At 53.6% G+C, this 19,921-nt stretch overlaps 7 protein-coding genes across 7 annotated transcripts; 4 read left to right on the top strand and 3 right to left on the bottom strand.

Annotated features, from left to right (window-relative positions):
- Nucleotides 1-245: 245 nt before the first annotated feature.
- AB675_8363 (Vacuolar protein sorting-associated protein 21) lies at nt 246-1,154 on the top strand (the record flags this gene model as incomplete). Its single annotated transcript, XM_018148803.1, has 3 exons — nt 246-314; nt 380-443; nt 538-1,154. 3 exons carry the CDS (start codon nt 246-248, stop codon nt 1,152-1,154), a joined length of 750 nt encoding a protein of 249 aa, XP_018004166.1.
- A 5,388-nt stretch (nt 1,155-6,542) lies between these two features.
- On the top strand, nt 6,543-9,085 carry AB675_8362 (putative glycosidase; the record flags this gene model as incomplete). The annotated part of the gene is made up of 2 exons (XM_018148802.1): nt 6,543-6,729; nt 6,777-9,085. The coding sequence occupies 2 exons, from the start codon at nt 6,543-6,545 to the stop codon at nt 9,083-9,085; spliced, it is 2,496 nt and encodes an 831-aa protein (XP_018004676.1).
- A 1,335-nt stretch (nt 9,086-10,420) lies between these two features.
- AB675_8361 (uncharacterized protein) lies at nt 10,421-11,389 on the bottom strand (the record flags this gene model as incomplete). Its single annotated transcript, XM_018148801.1, has 1 exon — nt 10,421-11,389. One exon carries the CDS (start codon nt 11,387-11,389, stop codon nt 10,421-10,423), a length of 969 nt encoding a protein of 322 aa, XP_018004609.1.
- A 331-nt stretch (nt 11,390-11,720) lies between these two features.
- Nucleotides 11,721-12,499, bottom strand: AB675_8360 (uncharacterized protein; the record flags this gene model as incomplete). The annotated part of the gene is made up of 2 exons (XM_018148800.1): nt 11,721-12,407; nt 12,458-12,499. 2 exons carry the CDS (start codon nt 12,497-12,499, stop codon nt 11,721-11,723), a joined length of 729 nt encoding a protein of 242 aa, XP_018004533.1.
- Nucleotides 12,500-15,395: 2,896 nt separating this feature from the next.
- Nucleotides 15,396-16,990, top strand: AB675_8359 (GCR1-dependent translation factor 1; the record flags this gene model as incomplete). Its single annotated transcript, XM_018148798.1, has 2 exons — nt 15,396-15,953; nt 16,001-16,990. The coding sequence occupies 2 exons, from the start codon at nt 15,396-15,398 to the stop codon at nt 16,988-16,990; spliced, it is 1,548 nt and encodes a 515-aa protein (XP_018004628.1).
- Nucleotides 16,991-17,797: 807 nt separating this feature from the next.
- On the top strand, nt 17,798-18,733 carry AB675_8358 (5'-hydroxyaverantin dehydrogenase; the record flags this gene model as incomplete). The annotated part of the gene is made up of 1 exon (XM_018148797.1): nt 17,798-18,733. The coding sequence occupies one exon, from the start codon at nt 17,798-17,800 to the stop codon at nt 18,731-18,733; it is 936 nt and encodes a 311-aa protein (XP_018004396.1).
- A 230-nt stretch (nt 18,734-18,963) lies between these two features.
- Nucleotides 18,964-19,893, bottom strand: AB675_8357 (uncharacterized protein; the record flags this gene model as incomplete). Its single annotated transcript, XM_018148796.1, has 2 exons — nt 18,964-19,255; nt 19,412-19,893. 2 exons carry the CDS (start codon nt 19,891-19,893, stop codon nt 18,964-18,966), a joined length of 774 nt encoding a protein of 257 aa, XP_018004403.1.
- Nucleotides 19,894-19,921: the final 28 nt, after the last annotated feature.

The raw sequence follows: 19,921 nt of genomic DNA, 5'->3' as shown, positions 1-19,921 counted from the left end.
ATCTTGTCAGCCGGTCCGCGCTCTGGCTGTCTTCGGCCACCGTAAGCCTCGAACTTGCCCTACATCATCGGTGCCTTGATCGACTTCCCATTCACACCCTCTGCATCCCCGTCGCCATTGCCCTTTGACCTTCAGCGTGACTCACACAACGTATCGCTGTCCGCTGCAAACCCGCATCGATCCGGCCCATCAAGGTCCGAGACCACGAGACCGCACCCCATACGCCCGGTGCCTGTCCAGCGACCATGACGGACGCTCCGAAGCCCAGTAGCAGCGTCAAGCTTGTACTACTGGGAGAAGCAGCGGTTGGAAAGGTACGGTCACACACACGACCTTACAAATACACGATCAAGATCAAATACTGACGAGAGTGTCACAGTCATCACTTGTCCTTCGATTCGTCAATAATGACTTCCAAGAGAACAAAGAGCCGACTATTGGCGGTACGTTCCATGTCACCCTCGACTGAAGGGCCTGCGTAGCACTCGCTTCGAGACATCAGTGCACAAAAGAGCTCAGCTGACTGTTCCTGCACAGCCGCCTTTCTGACGCAGAAGATATCGCTCCCAAACCGGATCATCAAGTTCGAGATTTGGGACACGGCAGGTCAGGAGAGATTCGCTTCGTTGGCACCTATGTACTACCGCAACGCGCAAGCGGCACTTGTCGTATACGACCTGACCAAGCCCACATCCCTGACTAAGGCTAAACATTGGGTCGCCGAACTACAGAGGCAGGCCTCCCCAGGCATCGTCATTGCACTGGTGGGCAACAAACTCGATCTCTGCGCCGAAACCTCGAGCGACGCTTCAGGTGATGATTCCGAGGCTGCGACTGAAGACAGTCCGGAAGCCGAGACAGAGGCCGATGCTACAGAAGATGGTGATGCACGAAAAGTCTCCACCAGGGAAGCCAAGCAATACGCTGAAGAAGAGAGCCTGCTGTTCTTCGAGACCAGCGCAAAGACCGGCACCAATGTCTCCGAAGTCTTCACAGCTATCGCAAACGCTATCCCAGAGACCTCGCTGAAGGGTACCCGAGGCGCGGGCAGCGGCACGCAAGCCGCACTTTCAGGTGCCGCAAACCGAGCCGACGAGGCACGGGTGAATCTCACAGACCGTGCCAAAACACAGAAGGACAACTGTGCGTGCTGAGCTCGAGCGCTACCACAATTGAAGGCTCTGCCATGTCTGTGAAGACTTCTGGGTCAGCATGCGGGACGAAGGGAGTGAGGCGTGGGAAGGCGCAAGGTACATGTTTATAAGTGCCCCAGCGGTCGGAACATGATCTGGGGGGCCTTGGGATGTAGCTGGAATGATATTGGACTGTCAATGACTCAAGTCTTGTTCGACCCATGACTCGAATGTTGCCGGAAATCTACTCGAAGATGAGACGCGGCTGAGCCTCAGGTTTGCTGCGTAACTGAGGTGTTTGGTACTCATGTACAAGTCACGAGATCTCAGGTGAGGGCAAGCCTTCTGGAAGTATCATCTGCTGTGAACAGCTTTCGAATTATTGCATCTATGGCAGAGGAAGCAGCAGCCTCTCCTAACGTATTCTTCCATGCTCAAACCTCGGCAGAGAGCCCGCGTTCTTCTTCTATACAGATGCAAGCTCTTCAGTCAGAAAAGCTCCTAATCAGACGCTTCGTCGCGACCACAGAGGATCCTCGGCGCCCTCTTGCCATCATTGTTCACCTCTTCTTATATGTGGCAATGCGCAAGGCGTCACTTCCGAACGCCAAACGCTTTGCCCCAAACCAATTTTTCCTTTCGCGAAACGCCAATACAAATACCAGCAATGACAAACAATGACCTGAGTCGCACAATCTATCGTCGCAAATAAGCTCAGCCGCAGTGAGCCACGAGGTGTAATCCCGGAAACAAGAGATCTATTATGTTCCAGAAAGGGAGGTCTGGTGACCCCGATCCAGGCGCGCAAAACAAGTGATGGTGGTAATGTTGTACAAGGAAGATCGTGCCAAGACCAAGATCGCGGCTCGCGTGCACACGCTGTTGCACCACGCAGACCATTCATGGTCTGGTAAGATGATGCGTGGCATTGCTGTACTCTTCTCTGTGTCGAGCTCTCGCTGATTGGAAGTGCCGCAAAGTGATGACAAAAGCAGAACTCGCTCCAGAAAGATGCGCTGCTGCTGACGATATTTGTACAGGGGTAGTCGAATATGACAAGGTGATTAAAACAGTATGTTGCGGTTCTTCTTAAGGTCTAGTTGGCGAAGTGAACATTGGTCGTTGATGAGTACAGTGGTGGCACAGATCTGACAGCACTTTCGCTGTTATTGGTCGCCCGTCGCGAGCATCTTTGGCTGCTGCGAGAGGACGGTCGATCGAGAGACCTTTTGCAAGGTAGCGTGTCCTCAATGCTGATGATGTGCTGTTGAGTATCATCGAGGTTTCGGCGGTTGTTGTGGCTTCGGTTTGGGCACGCCCGTTGTGTCGTATGCTCCTCGGCCCATGTTGCTGGTTGATGTTGATTTCGATGTGGTTATCATCGTGTTGGATGTCTGTTGTTGTACTGTCAGAGAGCGGTTCGAGATGATGCGACAACCAGGGGAGGCCTTGAAGACACGTCTTGATATATGCCGCCTAGCAGAAAAGCTCGCACTGCTCTGCTCGCCTGGAAGATTGACTCACGTTGTGTGTGTGTGTGTGTGTGTGTGTGTGGGTGGAGTGCACCTGTGTGCTCTGAAGGCAGAAGCGATCAGGAATAATGGTACGTTCCAAGCTCGTCGAGTAAAGTCTTGCAGGTACAGTGTCGATGTCGTATAGGTTACAGTGTTACACAGAGGATCTCGGGAGTCGTTGGAGGGATCGCCAATACTTCGATCTGGAATTCTTTGTCGATTTTCTTGTGCGCTGTCGCAAGGGAGGAATGCGGAGCGAGGGGAGTAGATGGAAGGGAGGGTCGAGAATTTGATTTGAATTGAGTACCCGTCAGAGCGTCTCTTTTCTTTTCTTGCTCGCAAAAGGTCAGATCGTTTGGCAGCGGCAGTGGCGTAGGTGTCGGCCAGATGATGGCTCAGGTAACGCTGATGGTAAGGGTAGATCCCTGTTTCGGACTGTCAAGGGGTCGCCGGGGGAGATGTATAATGATGTATCGCAGACACGGGTGTGAGGACTACTTTGGGGGTATCAGATGGCCCAATATAGTATTTAGTATAGCATAAGCAACGATAGAGCGTTCCAAGCAGCCGAAACAAAAAGAAAGCGGGAATCAAGGGAGGGTAAATAGGATCAAGACGTGTAACTTGTGAGATTTCGGGAGATGAGATGCCCATATACTTTTTTTCCTTCTGGCTTTGTTCTTCTACCGGATTACTGGGCCAGCTAGCAGCTTAGCCTCTGGCCCCTGTCGGCTCGTAGGAACATCAGAGCCTGATTCTTAGAATGCCTCGTTGGGCTCCTCTAACACGGATGGTGGATTTGGCCATAAAACTGAAGTCACAGTCGCGAGACGGGGAGCGGCATCCGATGAGACCCAGGAAAGGGATCTTGCTTGAGAGAACGCGACGGCGCGTTGCTGGAACATTTCTACGGCCAAAGCTAAAGTCGAGTGGGATACGCTAGCAGAGGTTCCCCGAGAGTTATGACTCCATAAGAGGAGGTACCGTGGCTCCCGCGTCTGAAAATGGTCACATCGAAAAGAGCGCATTCGTGAATCGTGACTCGTTAGAGATGCCAGTCTCATCCTTTCGAGCCCAGACCTGTGAGACGTTGCCGCGCAAGACTCATCCATCATCAAATGCGCGGCTGAGTTGGCAAAAGTGCAGATGCTATAGGCCGAGTGTATAAACGAATCCTGTTCTCAGTGTTGATGAGTGCCTGGGATAGACAGGGGTAAGGGGGCCTCTGATCGTCACCAGCCTCTGAGTCTTGCTGGGAACCCAGTGGGATCGCGTGCTACCACACAACGACAGTCAACTCGAAGTGCCGGCCTGAATGTGCTCATCGAAAGGGACCAGCATGCAGGCATGCGACGAAGACATGGACCAGCGTGTGACTAAGAGGATGACTGCGTCACAGACGAAATGCAGTACTCAACCGGCGCAGCGGTGTCACGGCTGTTAGTTTGGCGACTACCAACGAGCCAACGGTCGCAAATGGGATGCCTTCCGGAGCCTGGCAATGCTGGTTTCACATTATTTACCCGGGTCCAGGTTGTCAATCCGAAGTGATGAGAATCGAATGCATCGGTTTCTCAATCGTCTGATGAATATGGGTACAACTTCGTTAGTTATTGCAAGGTCCGAGATACCTGGAGAGGCTGCCGTGAACAAACAGATCCATGGATCACAGCGCCACGGTTTTGCCGCCGGTACACACCTCGTATTGTTGCCTGGAAGATCTCTGGCCATACATTGCTGCATTGATCAATTCGGTTGCTCATAACGTGATGCTGTAGACTTGGAAACCAGATTCTTCTGGTCGGCGCTCCTGTGTCCGTCGGAATATCGTTCTTTCGAGGAATCCACCCAAAATGAGGTGGGCCAGAAGAGCCAGCGCTCTGGAAAGGAACACGAACAAGCGTCTCGGAGCTTCGTGTACCTGCAGAAGTGGACGATCTTTTGGCTTGCCCCTGACCCGCCGCCTGCAAGCTTAGGTTTGAAGGGTGCCGATCCACACCAACCCCAATTTCTACATATTTCATAGCCGTTGCGCCGAGGTGGCATGTATCTTGTCACCTTATGCGAATGCATACTATCAGAAGGCTGTCAACAGCAAACGGTCAAATCTAAGATGCGCCTGGACGGCATGATGATGGCTGTCAACGGCTGTCGCTTCGGCAAGCATCGACATAATTGTCAACGGCAGCTGGACCGGACGGGCTGGAAGTTACGATCCGATGACAGTCATGGTCGGTCACAGCCTCACAACTTACCGCCTGACAGAATCTGACCGCAGTGATGCATTTGGCCTCGCTCAACTGTGCACGCGTGTTCAAATGCAGCTGATCTTTGCTGCCAATACAGCGATCATTGAAGCGTCACTAAAAAGCGCTGAGCAAGTAGATGTTCTGGCGGGGGTCGACTGGACAGCAGTCTGAAGCTCCACGTAGGGCTCTATATATGCAAAGTGATGGCATCTTTGTAGACATCTGACCCTTCCAAGAAGTCCTTGGCCATGCGAAGGCCCATGGAACACTTAGAGAAAACTGCTAGAAGAAAGTTGGCGTCTCTTAGGTTCGGTCTCCAGGCATCCGGCCGCAGCTTAGGCTCCGGGGATTTCGACCATGCTTGCCTAGTAAAATCATCCATCCTTGTCAGATCTGGCAGTATGCGTTTCAATCGTCCATATCACCACGTTGCCTTTGCTAGTCTGTGAACTTCTTATCGATTTCCAAGAGCGCGCTGGAAATCAAGGGGATTGAAGGTGGCCTGCTTCTGGTACGACAGTGATCTGGTCGCATATTCCTTGAGCGCCTCTGTCGACGCAAGTCACGTTGTTTGCTGGTTGTCAAACTGGCTAGGATTTCTGTAGCAATACGGCAGATCAGCATCCTTGTCCCGTCTACCGAGATTGCATGCAGCCACCACATGGCAGGAAGCTCGGAGGACCCAGACCTCGCTTCTAACGGCTCAGCGTGCCCCGTAACAATCATTTCGCGCGGAGTCTTCCAAGATTTTGTTCTTCCAGCGGAACTCATGCCATCTGGACGAGTTCTGCAATGCGGCATTGGTGTATAGTGAGTTGAAGCGCCTACAGTCACGACATATGCTGATTACAGTACTGACCACTTATTAAGCCGTTCATCAAACCCTCCGCAGGGCGATCACTATGGCGTTTAGGAGATTGGCTCACGCCGCTCATTTCAGCTTCCGCTGGAAACCTCGGACGGCAGATCCTTGGTCTTGAATACTTTCGGATAAGACTGATGCGCAGTTTCCTAGAATTACCCGACGAAACCCGCCCAAACGTTTACACAGTGCAGCAATCGCAAAGACTCGCAGTTGTGTGCACATCGATGCCAAGTCACGACACTCATTTCAGCCCATGATGACGACTCAGGGCCTGATGAAGCAAGTTTTTGTACGGCTCGCTCCCCGCAACGCACAGTCTTCGACCAGAAGCGACATTGCCAATGCGTAGCATCCGAGGGTCACCGGGCCCGCGGGGAACAGCACGCGCCATGCTGCGTGTACGTACGCCTCATGGCCTCCGGTAGTGTGTATCCACCGTGCACATTTTGCTAAGGAACCTCGCGCAAATGCCACTGATCTGGCAGACAACGTGGGCAGACAACGTGAAAGCATTATCATCGCTGCGACTCAACATGAACCTCAATTGACCCTCTGCTACGTCGTCGCACCCACACGACCGCAGGTTGCAGACCCCTCCTCACGACGATCGCCAAGTTCCTTCAAGCACGTTGATGTCATGCGTCTCACCCCCGCGCAAACCCCAACTTGCATGCTGCAGTAGCACCGCTTCTCCACAGGATCCAATCCAGGTACCACGTACGAGTAGTGGCAATGACCGACACACTGTAGCTTATAGTTACAAAGTCAAGCCCGGTCCGGCATGGAGGACTTGCAGCTGCTATTAAATTCTGCATCTACGGCTGCCGCCACTGCAACCGCCGCCGCCATGATTGGTCTCACGAAAATTGCTGGGATTGCGGCAGTGGCATCGACTGCCACAGCTGCAGTTGTTGGCGGAAGGGATGCTCTACAGTATGTCAATCATTTCATTGGAACAAACAATGGAAGTGAGTGGATTCACGGCCAGTGTTGGGTCTGAAGCTCACTTCCTCAGTACACGCCGGACACGTCTTTCCCGGAGCAAACCTGCCTTTCGGCATGGCAAAAGCGGTCGCGGATGTCAACGGCGACCACAGGCAAGGTGGCTTCAGCTTGACAGAGGCTGGTGTGACGGGTTTCTCCCACATGCATGACTCTGGTACTGGAGGAGGAGCATCACTGGGCAACTTCCCTCTCTTCATTCAGGCAGGATGTCCCGGCGACGAGCTCAATCGCTGTAAGTTCAACAAGAAAGACCGCGCCGTGAACTACACCGCAGGCACGCCAATGGCTCATCCTGGTTATTTCTCGATTCAGCTCAACACAAGCATCATTGCGGAAATGACGACTACAAACCACACCGCTCTATATCGCTTCACTTTGCCTGATGTGCCCGTGCCGCCTTTCAATCTCACTGGCATAAGCGAGCCAGCTCCGCTGAGTCCAATGATCTTAGCAGATCTGACGGATCTCAGTGACTCCAGAATCAACGGCACAGCAAGCGTTGATCCTACCACCGGCCGAATGACAGGGAGTGGTCAATTTCTTCCCACGTTTGGTATTGGCAACTACTCGCTGCATTTCTGCGCGGACTTCAGGGGGGCCTCTGTGCGAGAGACAGGCGTGTTCGTAAACAATCGAGCAGGCTCAGAGCCAAAGACTATCAATATGGTCGACGATGGGCTCAATAACTCTCCTGAAATACTGCCTGCTGGCGTATATGCTTGGTTTGATGCTCCAGAACAGGACAATCAGATTCTTGCCAGGGTGGGGGTTAGCTTCAAATCCGTGGAGCAAGCGTGTGGGCATGCGGAGCGCGAGATACCAGACTTCGACTTCAATGCAACGTACAATGCCGCAGAGGCCGCCTGGGCAGACAAATTTTCGGTGCTCTCTGTCGATACAGGTGCTGTGAACAACTCACTACAATCGACTTTCTGGTCCGGATTCTACCGGGCCCATATTTCGCCACAGGACTATACAGGTGAGAACTATCTGTGGGAGTCCGATGAGCCATACTACGATAGCTATTACTGCATGTGGGACTCGTACCGCGTCATCCACCAAGCCATTACGCTTTTCGATCCGTGGTCGCAGACCCAAATGATCAGAACCCTCCTTGACATTTATCGACACGAAGGCAAACTGCCGGATTGCCGGATGTCCCTGTGCAAAGGCTTCACCCAAGGTGGCAGCAGCGCTGATATCGTCTTAGTGGACGCCTTCCTCAAGAACATTACTGATGGCATCGACTGGCAATTGGCCTACGAAGCCATCGTTTCAGACGCCGAGGAAGAGCCCCTCAATTGGGCCGTCGAGGGCCGTGGAGGCCTGCTTTCGTGGAAGTCGCTCAACTATATTCCTGCTGACGACTTTGATCCATACGGCACAGGGCTATTTACTCGCTCTGCCAGCAGGACCATCGAGTACGCCTACAACGATTTTTGTATAGCAACGATGGCGAAGGGACTCGGCAATGAAGGCGACTATGAGAAGTACATCGAAAGGAGCACGTACTGGCGGAACGTCTGGAAAGAGGATCAGACATCCTTTCTCAACGGGACGGACTCTGGCTTTGTCGGATTTCTGATGCCCAGGTATCTGAACGGGACTTTCGGCTACCAAGACACCTTCACCTGTTCTCTACTACAGAACTTCACATCGTGCTACCTCAATCCCGATGGCACGGAGTTCTACGAGGGAAGCTCATGGCTTTATTCGTTCTTGGCGGCCCCTGGCGACATGGCATCTCTCATCGCCGCGATGGGCGGGCGGGAGACCTTCATCAAACGCTTGGACTATTGGCACGAAACTCCTGAGCTCGCTTACATGGGCAATGAGCAACCATTCCAGACCGTATTCCAGTATCACCACGCTGGACGTCCAGGCAAGTCCGCCGAGCGAATTCATCAATATATACCATCTCAATTCAACGACTCGATTCCTGTTGGAATCCCTGGAAATGATGACTCCGGCGCCATGGGCTCCTTCGTGGTGTTGTCTATGATGGGAACCTACCCAAATCCCGGGACTGATCAATACTACCTTACTCCGCCTTTCTTCCCCGAGGTAAATCTCACCAATCGAATGACAGGCAACACGGTCACCCTACGCAATGTCAACTTCGATGCAGGGTATACCAACATTTACATCCAAAGTGCAACGTTGAATGGTGAAAACTACACGAAGAACTACATTACCCATGACTTCTTCCTGGAGGGAGGAATTCTAGAATTCACGCTCGGCGCGAATGAAAGTGCCTGGGGCACGCGACAGGAAGACTGCCCTCCCAGTCTGACGACGGACAATGGGATATGGGACTGAGCCGTAGCCGTCCCTTGGGTAGCCCCCACGATCTCGGCAGCCAGGTTCGAAAGAGAATGTGTAGGTTTTCATTCCCATCTCTGGCTTGTCTACTGCCACGCAATGTTACGAGTGGCTCCGTGAGTGGCTTCACACATGGAGATCCAACATCTCGGACTTACAAGTCTTCTATGCGGTTCACCTCGAGGGCTTCCTACAGCATCTCGTAAGTGTGTAGTTAGCTCTAGCTGACTGACCACTGTTCAAGTCGGCCAGCTTGCATTGCATGCAAGAGCTGCGACGATTTGACCTCTGGGGAGTGTGCTTGCATGCCTCAGGTCACCTTCCGTTGTCGAAGTCTCGGCATGACTGCGGTATCTACCATCTAGCCGCAGCCAAGCCTTGACATCAACGCCTTCTCTTTGTGGCGAGTCCACCCAACATGTCTTCCTCGTGAGGGCTCTTCCCTTCCCACGCTCACTTGGTGTGACAGGACTGAACGTGCATGAACCAACGTAGCAAGTGTTCAAAGCGTGAAGCCGCCCTTGGCGATCGTATTGCTGAGAGCCAAGCACCAGCTGCACTTTTGCTTAACACACAAATCCGCAAATCCAACGGAGTTCTCAGTTGCTCCTGTCCATCTGCGCGATCAACACGACAAGGCTAAGGACGGTTCCAGTTGGTTTGCCTAGCCGTCTCGGCCTAGCACGGTATCGCATCCGGCCTTGAACAAGGGCGCAATGCAGGCGTAGGATTCGATTACCCAAATCGTGCATCACTATGTTCACCACAAGGCAACCCAGATGAACCACCAAAAGGACCCGAAGGGCTGAGATCTTGCAACATGCAAGGATATTGCACAAAAGTTTGCCTCGCTAAACAGCCCTGGATGGAGCAATATTACTCCTTCGGGACTACTGCTATAAGAGACGAGTCTGGCCTTACCTTGGCCTGATGTGCAGTTGTTCCCTGCAGAAGCTCCTCAATGGAAATCGACTAACTTATGCGCGCAAGTTTCAGATAGTCCGGGACTGGCTCTTTTGTATGCGGTGTCGTCAGATACCACGAAAAGCAACAGCAGACTAATCATCAGAGTTGTGCAAACTGAATATGTCGTGAAGAAGTGGACCGTTGCTAAGTGCTGACAAACCGTACACGAAGCAGATATCCATCTGCTACGTATTGCTACTGCCGTATCGAGAAGATCACGATCGCCATGCGATCTATACACTCATTTCCGGTGCATGTTCGCGAGTTTGGTCAAAGCGATTGCCAAACTTCTGCCGCCACCGTGAATTCGTAACGCGTGGACTCACATCACCCGGCTGTTGCTGCCGAATGCGCTCTGGGCCGACCTCACCGCCGCTGGCTGCTCCCTCTGGACACTGTGACGCCGCCCTCTCTGGCGAATGAGGTCATCCAGTTGACCTCCTCACCACCACTTTCGTTGTCAAGCCCGCTGAGGTCATCCCCGCCTCCACTGCCACCAACGACGCTACTAGCGTTGCTCCCGAGAGGCACAGCCGGCAGTGCCATACCTTGACTGCCTGCTCTCGATGACGGCAGCCCTTGCATATCCGGATCCAAGAATTCTAAAGCCGGCAGCTGCCCAGCACCCATGATCGGGCCCTCGACCGCCAGCAAGCCCTTGTCTTCACCGCCAGCTGAAGTCACCGCCACTGCGCCGGGCACGTAGCTTACGCCTGTGCTGTCGACGAAGACGTTCTCACGTGTCAAAACTTCGCGTGCAAATCCCGCTACCTGCGCTTTGGCCACTTGTGCACGTGGCCATATCTCTGCAAAGCGACCCAGCGTCGAGATGCCGAGCTGCAAGCGCTCCTTGACGGCCGTAGCGTGCTCAGGCGTATCGGCGATCGCGTAGGCGGGTAAGTGCACAGTTGCTGCGGCAGTAATGGCACACATCATGGTTGGCGTGCAGTAGTTCAGCGGTCTGTGAATGGCGGCAAGACCGATGAGAATGTTTGCGGCACGTAGAGTTTTTGAAGTATGGCTTGCGTAGCTCGTCGATGGTAGGGAATTTGAATTTTCTGGACTGGTCTCTGAACGCGTGCAGATCGTGGAGTAGTGATTGCGGATGAATGTCAGCGAGCTCCGTGGCCGGTGCAGCATGATACTTGACCAGTTTATGAGCATGTGGGCCAGGAGCAAGGGTTCGTCGAGGAGATTCGTGTGGTCATTTGGATGGCACTCGCGTTTTGACGGTGGGAGGGACAGAATGAAGTTGGAGATGGAGGCGTCGATTGCGTCGACTTGAGGATCGGTGATTGCGAAGGTGTCCGGACCAAGTTGAAAGATTGCGCCCATGATGTACATGGCCTCGATGGCGTAGGCGTGCGAGGAATAGCTGAAAGAGTCTTCGGTGAAGGTGCGATTTCGGAATTGGGACAAGGCTCGAGGGGGGTGTGGTAAGCGGATGTTGTTGTAGGCGAAATCTTCGCAGGGCAAGGGAACGTCACAGAAGACATTGTGAAGGCGAAAATTAAGTGGTTGGCCATTTTGGCTCCGGCAATGGCTGTTATGATGCCATCAAGGATGAACAGAGACCACCAAGTGCGCCGAAAAGATTCTTGCAGGATCGGCTGATCGGGAGCATGCGCAGTACTAAACGCGTGCTTGTTGATTCCGAGCTTGAGCGCTAATCGAATGGCTTGTTCGAATGCAGTCGCGCCAGTAGCTTGCTCATATCTGGCGAAGGTAGCATGATGTAGAGCATCAGGCCCTGCAACTTGAAGATATCATCAGGAACACGGTCGGAGAATATGACCTGCGCCGCTTTTTGAAGAGTATGAATGTTGTGGTTGGGGACGTAGTGGGCAGCGATGAAGCGCATCGTGGCTCGCAACGGTTCAGGCAGGAGTTCGGGTCGTTGCTTGGCGAGTTTCTGAGGAATGATGAAAGGATGCGCTGGATAGAAGTATTTGTAGAAGGTCTCGATCAGGTCCGTGGATTCGGTTTTGCTGTTCGGAGCTCTCGACATTGACAGATCTCGCTGCACAGACGCCACTGATGACCCTGTGCTGCCACCTGGGCTGGACATAGGGTCCATCACGGGTGGAAGTGGTGTGTGGAAGCCAGCAGCGCCGACGCCGGCGTCGTACATGCCAGGGACCTCGACGGCCGTGAAAGACGTGCTGAAGAGCTCATCATAGGTATAAGGCTGAGCGGCGGCGAGTTCACCATCAAGCACGAATGACTCGGCGTCAGGACCAACAGCTTGGCTAGGCGCGAAGAAGAAGGAGTTCGGGTCGAATGATTGGGTGTAGCGCTGTTGCTGGCGACTCTCCTCCCGAACCGACGACCGCTCCCTAGGTGGCGTGCTCTGCTTGCGGTGATCTCGGTAGCCCCTGCGGCTCTCAATCCAGACACACTCACGACCGGTGTCTGAGCAGCGACGACAAAGAGGCTTCTGTCCATCGCATTTTAGATGCGACCTTCTGCAGGAGATGCACGCTAGGAGACTTGGAGGCTTCGTTCGGCCTTTATCGTAGCCAGAATTTGTGTGATCCATTGAAATTGCGTTTCGTCGATGACAAGCGGATATAGTCGGCGTTCAAATGGGGTAAGAGGCCAGTTGAGTTGATAAATAATCCCTTGTGGAATTACGAACGGCGTGGGTCGAAGTTATGTACTGCGAGCAGAGGCAAGCGGGACGATCGCTCTTACCTACTCAAATATGATCTTTCAGCCAGGCAAGTGTGCTCGTAGTCGAGAATATTTTCAGGGGCAGTGTTGCCCGTGGAGTGAGTGATGAAGATGTCGCTCTGAGATGACTCGCTCTAGGGTTTCCGTTGCACAGGCAGGGGTCGTTTGGTCATGATGCATCGCCTGGGTATAGCTGCACGTGGCGGCGACCACATCATAGACACTTCCTTACCCAATTCCATCCAGGACACGGCCTGCGCCAATGTCAAACGTGATGAAGCGTTTCCACATACAAGGCAGAGTGACGGTAGGGTGGGAATGAATCGCCGACCTAGAGCCCGTCTAGGTAGGCGGTGGAGTCGGACCCAAAACGAATCCCCGAGCAGATGGACGATTGTCGGACTAGGTGCGTTTTAGAGGTGTTAAGACTCTGCTTACGAGAGAGTTAAATCTGGTTCATTTGGTAAGCAGATCGTCAAGCGAGAGGCTTGAGGTTGTTCCTTTTTCTCCCGCGACATAACTATCAGGTTTTCCGACACCTCTTCTTGACTCACACAAGGGAGAATGTCCCTCTCGTGTTCGTCAAAAGCTTGGCCAGCATGGCGATACCCGAAAGGCGTGTGGCAACATCTGGGCGGCTATGGTGCTCGGTATTCAGCTCCGCTTCGACCGACCTCAGCCGCACCAGAAGTACAGCGTCCGGCAGATTATAATGATTTTGGGCGCTCGAGTCATTTTACAGTAAGGGACCTATCTCACGCCTCGCCAGGGACTGCCACGGTTCAGTTCAGCTCGTGAGCACCTCATCCGCCGAGAAACATGTCAAAGCCAATGTGCGATCCCGCGGCAGGCTCTGATCTAAAGCATCTTGCCAATTCCATGGATTAAAGTCGAACAGCGAATCATTCCACATGCGCCCATGCAAGTCAGCAGCAAATGCTTGACCTTCACAGTCGCGCAGCAAGCATGCTCCGTTGACTTCTAGCCAGATAGAACAGCTAGTACGCCTTCTGTCTTCGACGTTGGCCGATGCGGTAAGACCATCACACTCGCTACCGAATGCTGGTGCAGCATACTGATCGACACGGTAAATGTCCGGCAGTATCCCCATGTACGTCTTGCTATAGCTTGATGGTGTTTAGTCATCTCGTCTATGAATATCGCCTCAGGTACCGATATGTATGCCGGGTCGATTGACCTACATCGGCTGTCGATCACTTGGGGCCAGAGAATGAGTCTTTCATACGCCCTTCGCACTCTTTGTTGAAGGCATCGTACGCGCAGGCAGTCAGGTAGTTTGGCTGTTGTCGGTCTACCTGGACATAAAGTATGGGGAACGAGGCATCCAGATTGGCCGGATCAGGGTAGAGTTCATGTCGAAATAGCGGGTGATGCTCATGTTCACCTCTGTGCCAGAGCTTCTCGAGTCTGCATTAGCAGTCCTACACCGCTTACGGCGCTCAGGTCGGACAATACCAGACACGTTACATACCTGGAACGCTTAAGCTCCATTGGCTGACTTTGGTTGATTCAGGTGGAAGACCTCGACGTAGTTGCCGCATCTCCGTGTGTGCTTCGAGCGAATACAAACATGCTCACCTGTCCGCCGCACCCTTTCGGAGGCATGAATGCCATGACTACGAGCAGTCAGCCGTCGTGCTGTAGTCAGCCGCGGACCAATGACGGACGAGTTAGACTATGCGCCAGTGGCGTTGATTCCAAGTATCGTCTACGGCCGAGAGTGCGCTCGAGGACGTTGGACCTCTTGCCAAGTAGCATCTGTCGACGACAGCTGGAGGCAGCCTTCCCTGAGTATCACAACGAGCTTGATTGTAGGCACCCTTAGACAGAGAGTGATTCGGTGGAGTGCGCCTGATCGTAACGCCAAGAAGGCACACCAACATTGAACAGACATAGACACTTCTGCACGCAGCTGCTGAAATGGGACGATGACCACAGGTAAGCATCATCCGTTTCTGAATCCTCGAGCTGTGTAGTCGTTGAAACCAGGCTCCGCAAGACTTTGAGTGCTGTACAAATCGCCAAGAGACATGGTTGGTCGGGCTATAGGGTGTCGAGGCCAGGTTGCATGAGCTATAGCCGTAACGCTGACCTTGCGTCAGCCCATGATAGAGCCATGGTCGACAGTCTTCGGGAGAAAGATGTTGTGAGTGTCTCTATGCGCGACCTGTATGCTCCGACCGTCGATTGATCAGCCGTCTGGCGACATCTTGCGGGACTCAAAAGCTTCGGTGGCCGCACGGAGAGATATATGGCACCTTCGAATTCGTGACAGCGAAGGTCTCAAGACGTACGTTTCTCGTGGTGCGGTGTGTGGGTAGATACCTCCCTGTCGGTACCTGCTGTGCCAAGCCATTTGGTGATTGGACCGCTAAATTTTCCGGCAAGAAGGAGCCCTTTGAACCCCGAACACGATGCCTGAATTTCAGCCGCGATCGTCAACATCCATGGCTCGATTATCTCACTAAGAACGGTCTCAACATCATTGGAATTCGGTGCTGCGTGACCGACCTGCGCCAGTCATTCATTCGAGCTGTGTATTATTACTTTTCTTGATTTGTATACGCCTACCGAGCCGAGTACGAAGCGCAAAAGGCGTTCTCCCCCTTGAGCTTATACAGCACGACCGCTTGAGGAAAACCACACCATGAAGGTTGACAGAAGGCGAACACCTCTACTCCTCCTGTTGCTCGCAGTACTTGCGGAATGCGCGTCTGCGGCTTCCGCGCCAGGCAGACTGGGTAGAAGAGACCCTATACCAGTGGCCGCTGCCGATAAAGGGGCCTCAGGTCCTATTGGGACAGAGCACGCACCGGTGGATGGCAAGGATGGCATGCCACACAGCGGACCATGGATCGAGACGGAAACAGATCGTAAGAATCAAAAATTGAAGGACACCGCGACCGACGACGATGTTGATTTGCCAGCGACGAAAGACAAAACACCCACCGCAGACCTACCTAAGTCTAACGACGGGGTCATGGACGATCCCAATCGCAAGTCTCCCGTGGAAGGCACACGTGGCGTTGAGGGTGGTGTCTCGTCGAGGCTGAAGGATGGGAAGCCGGTCGGGAAAGAGCCAGAGCAGCCGAAGGAAGCACTTCCTGTTCCACACTCGGAGAAGGAGAAGATGGGCAAACATGTCGACGATGGCTCAGAGACCGCGACAGTCACTGACGAAGCGAAGAAGTCGCAGAAGTTCGATGTACGTCCTTGACGAGAAGTACTGAAGACGCCACTAACGTTGCGCAGGTACCCGCGGACCTTCCTGCTAGGCCACATGACATTCCCCATCCCGAAAACCCATCCTCGCCTAAGGACACCACCATGGTTCATGACTCAACAAGGCCGACTACTGAGCTCCCTGGCTCTGGAACCGCGCCTGGCTCCGGCCATGAGCCCGCTGTCATCTCACCAATGCACTCCATGATTTTGTCCTTTACAATGATCATGTTCTCAGAAATTGGCGACAAGACATTCCTCGTGGCCTGCCTAATGGCCATGCGCCACGATCGCCTGGTCGTCTTTTCGGCCGCATATGGGGCATTAATAGCCATGACCGTCCTGTCCGCCTTACTGGGCCATGCGGTGCCATCCCTCATTTCTCCGCATATTACCAATTTCCTGGCAGCTGGACTGTTCCTTGTATTTGGAGTTCGACTGTTCCTCGAAGCACGAAAGATCTCTCCCGATGAAGGTGTGAGTGAGGAAATGAAAGAAGTAGAGATGGAACTGGAAGAGAAGGAGCACGAAGCCGCGCGAAAAGCTCGCAGACGAAGCTCGATATCACCATACGCATTGGAGGCAGGACGAGGACCCGCACGAAAACATCGATCAGGCGGAGGTGCCACCCGACTCCCTTCGCCACCATCATCACCGTCGTCGACCAGTTCCTCGCGCGACGTGTCGCCTTCCAGGACGTCGACGTTGAAGAACGCCGTTGACGGCCTGTCGAACCTCTTCTCTCTGCTTCTGTCACCAGCTTGGGTGCAGACGTTTGTCATGACATTTCTAGGGGAGTGGGGTGATCGGTCGCAAATAGCGACCATAGCCATGGCTGCAGGCCAGGACTACTGGTGGGTTACAGCCGGCGCACTGGGCGGGCATGCAATTTGTACTGGCGTTGCGGTCCTAGGAGGCAAGGCGATCGCAGGGAGGGTGAGCCTACGGACTGTGACCATGGGTGGCGCATTTGCTTTCTTGGTTTTCGGCATCCTGTATCTGCTGGAAGCACTGTATTAGAGATACATGGAATGGGTGGAAAAGTCCAGATGTCGGCGTGGGTGGTCTTAATCGATACGCATTATTAGCTGCAGGAAAAGCGTGCTCCAGCCCATGAGGCGAGCGAAAGGGCGTTTTTATCATTTGCCTTTACAGTCGACATTAGGAGCTGCTCGAATGTCACGTAAGCCGGCGAAGTATTACCCTTGGAAAAATCTCAGGTGGCTTTTCACTCATGTACTCATGCACTGCACACGGTACTAATTCACGCTCTGAGCAACGTCCGCCCAACAATCTTGCGGCGGCGTTCGCCAGGACGGGCAGTCGAGGATCCTGTGCAGCGTACGCCCGCCCCCAATTCGTATATCGTTTTAGCGATAGGGCACAGAGCAATGGCAGATCCACCTCGGCGGGTGTGTTCCTCCAGACTTCGTGAAGCTCCTACCTCCACCTCGCCTGCCGAGTAGGACAGATAGACCTTTCGACCAATCGACGAAGCAATGTCGGAATACATTAAGTCTTGATTGAATGGTCAGCCACACCAATCGGGAACCCTCGCCAACACATCGGGAGTCAAGGTAGGCAGCAGCAGGAGCGGTATTGTTGGGCGGAGCGTGACAGTGTCCATTTGCCGAGTTCAAGTTGCGAGCGAGTCTGATCGTATGGCATACGACACTGCACGTTAGCTACTTGAGTACACACCAGGCGTCCGTCATACGACCGCTCCGTCCCGAGAAATTGTGATAGATACATATAAGGACGTAAAGCGCTGATGGGCACAGATTTTCAGAGATCGCAGTACATGATCGATAGCCAGCCACAGCAGAAATGACGACCAAGAGCGGTCAATCTGGCTTCAGCCGCGGACCGATCAACTGTACAATCACAGGCCCGAAGAATGATCTCAAGGGAAAGGTAGCCATCGTCACCGGAGGCAGCAACGGAATTGGAGCAGAATATGTGAAGCGCTTGGTCCAAGCCGGAGCTCGTGTCTGTATTGGCGACGTCGACGAGGCTGGTGCGCTAGCTCTTCAGGAAAAGTTTGGCGCGGACCAGGTCTCGTTCTCGAAATGCAGCGTCACTAGTTGGGAAGACCAAGTCGCACTCTTCAGGGAGGCAAGAACGCACACTGGGAACATCGACATCGTGATTGCGAACGCCGGCATCGCGGCTGAAGACGAGATCAACATTAGAGACTATGAACTCGACGTCAAAGTCCCACCCAAGCCCGAGCTCCGCACCCTCAATATCAACCTCATCGGTGTCTTCTATACGACCAAGCTGGCCCTCCACCAATTTCAACGACAACGTCGGACCGATGCTAAAGCCGAAAGCGTGCTCATCCTTCAAGGCTCGCTCGCAGGCTACCTCAGCATCCCCAATGTACCACAGTACAATGCCTCCAAGTATGGCTTGCGCGGTATGCTTCGAGCTCTCGTCCTCAGCAGTCCCTCTTACGGAACTCGTGTCAACTACATTGCGCCCTGGTTCATCTCAACTGCCATTTTGAGCCCGAGAATGCAGGGCGTGTTGGCGAGTACGGCTGATGGATTTGCGACGATTGAAGATGCAGGGTCAGCGATGATGAGGGTGGTGAGTTTCGAGGAGAAGAACCATGGGAGGACGCTGGCTGTGGTGCCGAGAGTGCATTCGAAGGAGATGGGGTATGTGGATTTGGACCAGGATGATTTTGGCCCGAAGGAGAGCTTTCTGGGGTTGATGCAAGAGAGGTTGTTGGGGTTGAAGCCGCCGTCTAATCTGTGAACTTGGGCACTCGCCAATGGCTGTTGGGGTTGTCTGGTGGCGCTTCAATCAATGACCTCGGTGCGCAGCGTTCGTGACGCGCTTAGTTCATAGTTCGCGGCGTGTACCGGGGACGTAAACATGCATAAGATGATTCAATATGTGTACATTTGAGTAAGCTGCTCCAAGCCTTGCTCCTTGCATGCGTATATATGCTACACTACAAAACCAATAAACAATGACTCAACGCTCTAATGCTTGGCGCCACTCCCGCTGAGGACGTTGCCGCTGTGTCCAGGGTTCATGCCGTCATGTCCCATATCGACGCCAGAGTCCCGTGCCTGGTGACCCTGCTGGCCTTTGTGAGAGTGCAAGCCCAGCTTGTCAAAGGTCGTGCCGAGCTTCTCATTGTACGGCCGTGGGCACCCGTCATAAGACTCACTGCTCATACCTTGCTTCTCACCGTGGAGAACACCGCCGCCAGCCTTGAACTCGTCGAGTGACTTCATTGGCAGCTGGCTGATGCCGTGATGTTGCGAAGGCCTGCGAGTCTCGTTAGCGTTGTCTCGGGAAATGGTGGTATGCTCGGAGATAGGATCATGAGGTTAAGAAGCGCGAGTCTTTGTCCGCTTGAGACACAATCCCGGGCAGTATACAAAGTAACCGGACCCGAAGTTGGCCAAGGGAGAGTAGACTTACGCGTGATGGGTCTCGTGGATAGGCTGTGTCGTGTGAACGACCTCTGGCTGGATGGTGCTCTTGTGCACCACGGGAACGACATTTTCGTGGACGTGGTGATGAACATGCTCGCCTACCACTGCAGGTGCGGCGGCCGCGGAGTGCGTCGTCTCAACAGTTTTTGAGGCTGGCTTGAACTTGGCGAGTTCAGCGTCGACGCTGGCTTTGGTGTTGTGAGGATCTTCGTGGTGGATCTCACGTTCTTGGGTTGGTAGAGCTTGGTGAGTGTGCTTCTCCGGCAGCTTCTCCTCATGGGCGATGGGCTGTACCGTGGTGTGAAAGTGGTGCTGGTGAACTTCCTTGTCAACAGCTTGAGTGGTCTCTTCATGTCTGTGTGGCTTGACCGTCTCGTTCATGACGTGGGGATGCACTTGCTCCTCGACCGTGGTCGAATGCCCTTGATGGCTAGTGAATTTCTTGACGGCATTCTTGGCGGCTTCCATAGTGGCGAGATCTAAAGGGTGACTTGGT

Source organism: Cyphellophora attinorum (genome assembly GCF_001299255.1).
Source record: "Cyphellophora attinorum strain CBS 131958 chromosome Unknown Contig3, whole genome shotgun sequence".
NCBI classification, from domain to species: Eukaryota; Fungi; Ascomycota; class Eurotiomycetes; order Chaetothyriales; family Cyphellophoraceae; genus Cyphellophora; species Cyphellophora attinorum.
Note: the sequence above shows the minus strand (reverse complement) of the source record. Positions and strands in the feature narration are given on the sequence as shown.